The 10122-nt window shown below is 38.2% G+C and overlaps 1 protein-coding gene across 1 annotated transcript; it reads left to right on the top strand.

Moving 5' to 3' along the window:
- The first annotated feature begins 8663 nt into the window (after nucleotides 1–8663).
- LOC149828964 (protein LIM1-like) lies at nucleotides 8664–9858 on the top strand. The gene is made up of 2 exons (XM_090017182.1): nucleotides 8664–8919; nucleotides 9842–9858. Exons 1-2 carry the CDS (start codon nucleotides 8664–8666, stop codon nucleotides 9856–9858), a joined length of 273 nt encoding a protein of 90 aa, XP_089873308.1.
- Nucleotides 9859–10122: the final 264 nt, after the last annotated feature.

Below are 10122 nucleotides of genomic sequence, written 5' to 3'. Positions count from 1 at the left end.
TTAAATTTGATATATATTATGAAGAACCGATATACATTTTTGAACTCATTTTTAATAGGAAAAAAGAATACAAAGGCAAAAGACAATACAGAAGACATAAGACAGATCAATAATACATGCACTTACATTACACTTTTTTTGTGACCCTAAATGCTTTGTCAATACTTCAATAGGTAGATGTTCAACTGCATTTATATCAAATTCTAGGTCTAGCCATGAGTCCAACCAATTAATGTGCCATGATTGATTGGGCTCTATTGAGGCAACAATCCAGTTAGCCTATCCAAATTTCATGCCAGGCTAGACATGCCTGTTGCCCGCCCCTACTAGAAAGCTAGCCCATATTTGTCATCCTTGGTTATTAAATTCATTTTTCAATCAACCATAGTTATGCAACATAATGAGTACACACGAACATTTTCGGTAACAACTTAAAATATGACAACTCGTAAAATTTCAGCAAAACCTAGGTTTGATTTGTATGAATGAAAATATCAAAAGTAGGAACCAATACCAACAAAGTCCTGTGAGCATAAACACAAGATTGCATGCATGTGTTCCAAAGAGCAAGAAATTTGAACTTTAAACTATAAAAGAGAGAGGTTGATAAACTAGTAATGTATAAGCAAGACTTCACTAGAGTAATAATTACATAAACACTAAAACTATTCACACCAAAGATAGAATATTTTACAAGCCTTACATGTGTTTATGAAATTGATTGGTGGATTTACTAAGATGTGAGTACTAAGTAACAATAAGATATACACAAACCTTTCAAGTTGGGACACTTACATCTTTTCTAGAACCTGCGCGAGTGTAGAGAATCAATATATATCATTAGTCAAAGAGACAATTTATGCCCACTTTTATGACTTTAATTAGTTGTCATTGTTGGTTAAAAAGGTAGATTAGTCTTTTTGCTTTTGCTAGCATAAAGATTTCAAAAGCTGATTAATTATGGAATGGCAATGAAAACATCCAAATATGTTGAATGATGTGATCTTTTCAAACATAATTCGTATTCTATCTTTCACTCTCTATTCTACTCTTTTTCCTATCAAGCATTTTATAGTTTCTTCAAATGAAAACTTGTATGGAGGTTTAGAAATGACATACACACCAAACAAATTGCTGACATGCATAAGCTCATCCAACAGGAGCTAAGTTTCATAAGATGCACTGCAAAAAGATATTTGATAGAAAAAATTGCATCAATCTTGAAAAAAATAAATAGAGGAAATAAAATAAAAATAAAAACATACTGCAAATTATCCAGTTGAATACCCATATACCATATTCTTTCCCTTTTTGAATACAAGTGGAAGCCTAGTCAAAAAACAAATGTTACCCAAGCATATTCAAATAAATCATGAAGAATAACAACATATTGATGAAGAGTATGACTTATATCATACAATAAGAATAGGCTATAGAATACAAACAAGAAGAGATATATAAATTTGGACCTGATTTTAATGAAATCTAGATACAAAAAAAAAATGAGCTGATGTTAAATAGTGCCTAGTTGGGGATAACTAAGAACAACAAACAAAACATAATTGACAAAAAAAGAAAAAAGGATAAAAGAAAAAAATCAATATATACAATAAACACCTAAGCAAAAAATGATAGTCACTATTGTTGACCAAAAAAATGTTAAACACCGACAGAGCCAAACCCAGTCGAGGTTGGGTTCGACACCTACAACAATGAGGGGAGAAGAAGAAGAAGAAGAAGAAGAAGAAGAAGAAGAAGAAGAAGAAGAAGAAGAAGAAGAAGAAAGAGAAGAGAAGGAAGAAGAAGAGAAAGAGAGAGATACCTTGGAGAGGGAGGCCAAGGTCTGACAGCATTACCCAAGCAGGGAGGAGGAAGGGCGGAGTTCAACGGTGTCACCCAAGCACACACACAGAGAGAGAGAGAGAGAGAGAGCGAAAAAAAATAAATTCAAAAGGGCCCGTCGGGCCCTAATTATAGACACAATAATGATAACATTTATGACGATGTTATAGAGTAATCTATAACAACGACATAAATGTCGCCATCATAGAGTCTATAAGTATACCATATAACGACGATATACAAGGTCACCATTACAGAGTAAAACCTTATAACAATGATATTTATATGTCACCATCGATCTTTAACAACATGATTACCAACTATTAAATATTGTTGTTAAAGCATTTTTAATGACAATATTTAATGGCCAAATAATGTTGCCATTAAAGACGTATCTTTAATGGGATATATTAAGTCACTGTTATAGGTATATTTATAACGATGACATGTGTGTCGTAGTTGATCAGTCACACAAATTTTATTATTGTCGTTAAAGCATCGCTGCTATTGACCCCCATCCTCGTAGTGATCATATAATATCACCGTTATAAACATACCTCTAACGGCGATAACTAAGATTGTTGGTATAGGTATGTTTGTAACAGCGACATAGTTAACGACTATATAACATCGTCGTTATAAACATACCTAAAACAACGATATCTTAAGGCATCATTATAGACTTGTCCATAATGGTGACATTTGTTGGGGGCCAAGGTATTCACGAGGATATCTAAAGTTGTCGTTATTGCTCAGTCAATAGCGACAACTTTTTATATCGCCATTAAAGAGTCAACACTATTAACCCTCATTATTGTAGTGATGGTCAGATGCAAACCAGCAAAAGGCTGGGCTAGGCCAAAGTTAGTTCAAACTATAGTTACTAGGAAACAAAATGGATACAAGAAGCGATGCAGGAAGCAAAAGTGGGGAAGCAAATGTTAAAAAAGTAGTATGAAGCATGATACAATTATGAAGTGATTATGCAAACACATGAAAAATGAAAAAGAAGCACATACAAAACAATATAAAGTGTGGGTGAAAGAAGATATAAAACCAACATTTAAGCTTGTTAAAAAACATAAAACCAACACTTGACAAAAGGCGAGAGAAACATTAAGAAAGCAAAAGAGAATCAATTTCAAAAATGAGGAGGAAGCAAACTTCCTACTAAAGAGAATCATGTTTCCTATATTTTGGAAGTGGGGTTTCTCAAAGCTTCTACTCCTTTCGAGGAAGTGAGGAGTTTTGTAACACTCGGATCTGGGACCTCCTGAGTTTGGGTTCGTAGGTATTACTTCTTGGAGGGAAGAGTACAAAGTAAACATAATAAAACCATGGCATAATGTTTTTTTTTTTTCAAAATGAAAACATTTTCATATCATAACCAAGGTCATATCTGTTACATCATTTATTTGAAAAACACAAATTAACATGGGGTTCAACAAATAAAGACAGTAAAATAAAAGTCTTAGTAAAATAAAAGTCTTTGCTCGGCTCTTTGGCTGTTTGTGAATACCCGCTAACGGACGTTGACCTACCTGAGGTAGATCTCCTAGATCCTATAATTGTAATTATTAAGGAGGTGAGTGTAAAACTCAGTACTCAATTCTATTCACATGCATATAGTTCTATATTCTCAAGAAACATAAAGTATGAATTGTTGTCTAAAATTACATAATTTACTAACATGCATGAAAAACTCAAGGATACATGAAATTATTCTTTACATTATAGCTATCTCATGTGCAATCATTCTATTTTTAATAATGTACAACATCTATATCAATTGTGTTCTTAAACATACAGTCTCATGCAAGCTATCTCATACAAACAACAATTGTTTATTATTTACTAGAGATGCTCATAGTATCCCTTACCTCGAATATGAGAAATAAACTCTCACCTTACAGTCGTGTCTCTCGTAGTAGTAGTCAGATCTGTTTATTACACAAAATCCACTTAATTATCAAATTGACAATTCCTATATTTTATAAAATTACTAAACTACTCTTCTTGAAGGTGGTCTGACAGACCTTGATTTTTGTACTATGTGTTTGGTCATGAGATCAAGATGAGAAGATTCCTCTCTTAGTCCCGATTCCAATGAATCAAACCTCACTAGATTATGAGTTTGGAGTGAGAAGTTATGACCTTTTTACTAACCCCATACCATAAGGGTATTTTGGTCTTTTTATTATGTTATGGATTTGACCTGACTCAGTATAGGTCAGAACCAGGCTCAATCTATGTTCAATCCAGATTGACTGACTAGAACCCAATCTAGTTGTCTCAAGGGTTTATATATATATATATATTCAAATATGATTTGATCTTACTTGGTTTGGGCTCACACCAAGACCAAGTGCATTCACGTTAAACTAACCCAACATAATTTTCTAACTCTGTCTTTCTTAGCCAAACCGACTGGGTTTAGGTTCGGTCCAAACCAAGTGGGTTTGATTTACAACTACATTCTTTATTCTTAAGTAAACTGGATCTGGACCCAATTCTGTCCAATCTGGTATCAACTGGACTAGACCCATTCTCAGTCCCAATCTAATACCAACTGGACCAGAACCAGTCTCAATTGGACTGGACTCAGACCTAGTATGTGCTAACTGGATCAGATCCAGTCTCACTTTGGTGCCAAACTGAACCAAATCCAGTTCAATTTGAGTTTGGTCCAAACTAGACCTGAGACAAAGAATCCAGTTTCTGTCTTATTGGATCCACAAAATTGAACCCAGACCCAGTCTAGTTTGGGTCCGATTTAGTGCAAAAAACTGAGGCAAAGGTCTAGCCCCTGTCTCGTTTATATATATATATATATATATATATATATACATCCTAAACAAACTCAGTCTGCTTGACTCGGTCTGTTCACTACTGGTTTGGTTGGTCCGACTCGGTCTGGTTCAGCCCAGACCGAGTCAGTTGAGCATATGTTCCTACTTCTTCTTATCAGCCCGACTCCCATGGCCGAGACTCAGGGTGTCCACTCTTTGTCTCGCCCTCTCTCTGTTCACGATGGTGCCACCGGCCACCAGGGTGGTTGCCGGTGGCTGAGACAGAGGGCACCACCCTCTCTGCTTCTCATACCAGAGGCACCGACAATCCATGTGGTGGCTGGCGGCTGAGACAAAGGATGGCCCCCTCCCTCCTCTATCTCGCTTTCCTCTTCTTCCCCATGCAACACTTACAACCCGGTGGTTGTCGGCGGCTGAGACAGAGGGCACTGCACTTTGCCCCTCCTCTCTACCAAGGGTTATCGGGTTTCGCCATTTTTTTTCCAACGATGCTGGCAACCACTGTGGTTGCTGGTTTGTCTCTCTCATGTCCAACTGGCGTCGTTAACCACAATGGTTGCCGGTGCCATCTCTCTCTCTCTCTCTCTCTCTCTCTCTCTCTATATATATATATATATATATATATATATATATATATATATATATATATATATATATATATATATATATATATATATGCCTTCCGGATCTTCAACGCCACTTGCCGCTAAGGCCTCCCCCGGATCCGGACTGATGGCCTCGGATTTTATCTGTATTTTGTGTTTATTTTTGGCTTATGTGTTCTTTGTCTTGTTTGTCGGTTTCAACGGTTGTTGAACCTGTCGTAATGTTGATATCTTTGATTCGGCTCTCTCTCTCTCTCTCTCTCTATATATATATATATATATATATATATATATATATATATATATATATATATATATATAAACCGTAGGGGGGGGGGGTGTTACTTGTCTTCCGTGACGTCTCCCAACCTATCTCTCTCTTTGAAATTTTTTTGAGAAGAAGATAGGGTGGAGGGGGTTGTGAGGTTTCTTAAATAGGGACCTGACAACCATGGGAGCCCCTGCACACACCCACTTTCTCAAATCGTGGGAGGGGGGACTCCCCATGATTCCCCTCTCTATCTTGATGAGGAACCATTCTTCAATATGAGGAACGGTTGCTCATGGTTATCCCAATCCTCCCCTTTTACTTTTTTTTTACTGTACTCGATCTAGCCGAGCTTGGTGGGCTCGAGCCCACCCAACTTGGCTAGATACAGGTTTTACAAATTTCTTGCTTCTGAAGCAAGCTTCCCCATACAGAAAGAAGCTTTCAGTAACTATGGTTAAGATTCCAATAGATGACCGGCTGATGATGACCATGGGCCAGTGGGCATGCCACGTTGGCGGACTTGGGCCCATGGATCCGGTTTGAATTGAATGTGGACATGGTAAATGAGCCAAAAAAGTTGAGCTTGAGGTATTCATGCTTGGCTTGTACTTGTGCTGAGTTTGAGCTGAGCTTGAGCTCATACCAAGCCTGAGCTAAATGACCAAGCATGGGTTGACTTGTTTACCAAAAAACAACACTGGAAGACCAGAAAAACCCATTTAACATGTTTCATTTAGCGCATACCCATTACTCTCTCTCTCTATATAGTAACTAGAATATGAGAGCTGAAATATGAAAACTAGAATATGGGCATTTCTAACATTTTTTTGGAGATCCAACCATATGATGTGCTTGGCAAGGTGAATTTGCTAGGAATCAACCATTGGATCATATATTTTTGATAAAAAATTGTGATTTTTGAATGCTTGAATATTTATGAAGATTATGAGCCACTGATTTTAAAACCTTAAAAAACTCATGTTTGTGCATCAAAATCGGATGATTCAAGAGCGGGTTCTTATTGTAGATTATACAAGTATGGTTAGATTCAAGAGAAAAGGACAAAAAATCGCGGTTCACAATTAGTTCTCATATTCTAGTGATTCTCTCGCGCTAGTGCTAAATAAGTTTTCAGGGTTTCTTTTGTTTTATTTTTAAACTCTGACCGTATAGATGTGATAATTTTACAGGGAACAGCTCTTGAAGTGTTTTATTCCGACACATGACCAGGGGCATAGCTAGGGGGGGGCAGGACAGTTCCCCAAACAGTTAAATTTTTTTTTTTTAAAAGCCCAGTCCTAACCCTGCCCTGATTCCATATGAAATAGATTTTTATCCATTTTTTAGCCCAGCCCTGACCGCAGCAAATAGTTTGATTTGTCCATATGAAATAGATTTTTATTAATAATTGTAGCCATTTTTATTTTATCTCAAAAAAAAAAAAATTCGGGAGCGCTGCCCCCGAACCCCCGACTATCACACATAAATTTTTTTTTGCTACACCCCTGTTTGCCCCCCCCCCTCACATGAATCCTAGCTACGCCCCTGCACATGACACATGGCGAGTTTTTATAAGGTTCGAATAATCAATGGTAAAAAATGTTTGTAATTTTTTGAGGCTCCAAATATCATTTTTTCATCTAAAACACATGATCCAGGTGTGGATTCTTCATAAATCGACCATGCCCAACACATTTATGGGGTCAGGACCGCAAAAAAATATAAGAAGGGCAGAAAAACCCATTTAGCACGCAACATTTAGCATGTATCAATTTCGCACCTACCCATTTCTCTCTCTCTCTCAATATATATATTTCAGTGAAAAGCATGTCAAGGTCAGGCTAGTTGAGACCAACTCTTCGTCAGACTGAGACAAGCTGTGCTTGAACATTCCAGGATTAGATTTGGCTCGGCTCTTGTGGAGACTAGTCTAATGTTGTTTTTGACTAAAAAAGATTGATTAATATTTAAATTTAACAAACACAATGCCTCATTTATGATATTAATTAATAATTTAGAGCCTTAAGCTGTTTTTAGTCTGGCCAATGAAAGTAACTGTTGAAATGGGTTAGTCTTGGCTAGTCAAGGATCTGTTTGAGCTTGGGGAAAGCGCAGTTACCAGCATACTAAATGTGTGTGAAGCGAGCATTGATACAAGTAAAAAGAGATTTTATAGTGAAAATGAAGGGAATAATATTTGGATTCGCCAGCTGCCTTGTGCTTATATTTTAGTGGGCTTTGCCCATAGCCATGGTACCTGTAAGTTTCATAATTAGAAACATGACTTTTTAATTTCAAATCTTCTGGCATAGAAATTGCATTTCCAACATCGAAGAACTTTAATTTTATATTTGAGAAAAGTAAGCTTCTTATTTATAGGAAACGAACTTCTTATAAAGTTTCGAAAGTATGAAAGTAGTGCTTGGTTTCATGCTTCCAAGACAAACTTCCTGAGAAGCAGGTTATCAGGTTTTTTAAAATCTTCTGATAGATATAAGGGAAAGTTAGGCACGATTCGACCAAACTGGTCCAACTGAAAGCAGATCAAGTGATCTGCCAAATCACTTTTAGAAAAGTGATTTGGGATCCTCACCGTCCACAGTGTACACAAGGACAAGCAATGGACGGTGAAGATGAAAGTGATTTGACAGATCATCTGATCTGCTCTCGGTCCGACCATTCTTAAAATAGATACTGCATGGGTTACCATATCCCAAAGCCCTGGCCTGCTCCCTTGCCAGGTGCGCCTCGGCAAGGGTGATTCATGCCAGGGCCTAAATTTGGGCCAGGCATCCCCAAAGCCCGAGGGCAGCTGCCCTCTAGTGTAACCCAATATAGAAGTTAATTAATAGGAAAAAGAAAAAACGAAAAAGGGAAAAGGTCCTACACAATACAACGTTTTCCATGCTTATTCTCTAGCAACAAATAGCAAACGCCACTATAATTGTATGCTCTACCAAACTAGCCAAACGGTAAAACGTGAGGATAGAGGTGCAATATGCATGATATCCTCCCTATAAATTAAGTCCACTACTGCTCCCAAAAGCCAGTCACCTATAAGGAATATTTACCAAGATTAGGTCACTAATGAACTCTGCTAGCAAAGCATTAGCATGCCTACTAATTGTTGCGGCCATGGCATGCATGGTTGAGAAAGGCAGTGCTACAACCTGCAGCAATTCATTCTTCTCTGCCCTTGTTCAACTCATACCCTGCAGGCCAGCAGTGTCGCCATACATGCCCGTCTCTCCCACTGAGGCATGCTGCAATGCTATCAAAGCGCTTGGCCGGCCATGCCTGTGCGTGCTGGTGAACGGCCCGCCGATATCCGGCGTCGATAGGAGCATGGTCATGCAACTCCCTGGAAAATGCGCTGCTGATTTTGAGTCCTGTAATTGTTCACAAACTAGTCTTTCCCAACACAAGTTATTCAAAGCCCTTGAGGCCTGATCATTCAGTGATTGGGCTGAGTACTTAGCAAAGAACTCGGCCAGTCTGGTGCTTCCATGTGTTCTCGGGCCCATCTCCACCAGGGTGGCGGTCAGTTAATCACTGTCCTCAGGGAACGTGGAGCTCAAGATTAGCTGACCATCATCTGGGGAAGGGTGAGCAGCAGGGGAAGCAGATCCAGTGTTCGGGGCAGAAGACTACCCACCTCCCCCCCCTCCCATGAAAAAGGAGAACACTTATTAAGGGCATGTTTGCTTTGGTTACAAGGTGAAAAAACAAAAAGCTTGAGAAAGTAGAATTTGTGATTGTGAATCACAACACAAGGTCAACCTTTTGATATACTTTCACAAGATTTAAGGCAAAAACAATCACTGCTGGCAATAGCAATGACAACTTTTACTTTTCATGTTTCACTAACCCTAAGAAAGTAATGTGATTGTGATGTACAATCACGGGATCCAAGAGTCACAAGGCATTGCAAGCATGCCCTAAGTGTTCTCGCAAAACACTGAATCATATATGCCTCAAGCAGCAGGATGCTTGGCAGTACCCAGTGTGGCCGAGTACTTTGTTAAATACTCTGGAGAAATAGATGTGATGTTGGAGAATAAGGGTGTCAACAGGTCGGACCTGGTTCGAGCCCAAGTGGGTCTGAACACAGATCTGACTTTGAGGTAGTGGATCCAGGTTCACACCTCAGACTAATTGGACCTACAATAAAAAAATCCATATTCAGGACCTATAAGAATTACATGAACCAGATCAAGTCCAAACCCAGAATATATATATATATATATATATATATATATATATATATATATGACTTTGAGGTAGTTGAGGTTAAACATGCTAATTTGCTGCAGGTGCAAGGGAGAAGTGAAAGTGCCGGAGCTACACACCTTTTGGAGCTATATACGAAATAAAGTGCCCGAGAAGAGCAAATGTTTTGTCTAATGACACTAGTACTGAAGCAGGAGGGAGAAGCTTAACTCCTTTTAATAGATTGTAGTCTTTTCTTTAGTTCTAGGCAGAGCTAGATTGTAGTGGTTTGGTATTGAATTAAGTTTTTATGACTGTACTCTGAACTTTAGTGATTGCTCGTCACCTGTTCCTCACTGTTTTCCTGAAATCTGAATGAACTTCA

This window comes from Nuphar pumila, chromosome 9 (assembly GCF_984573655.1).
Source record: "Nuphar pumila chromosome 9, dmNupPumi1.hap1.1, whole genome shotgun sequence".
NCBI lineage: Eukaryota > Viridiplantae > Streptophyta > Magnoliopsida > Nymphaeales > Nymphaeaceae > Nuphar > Nuphar pumila.
This window is presented reverse-complemented; position numbering and strand designations above follow the sequence as displayed.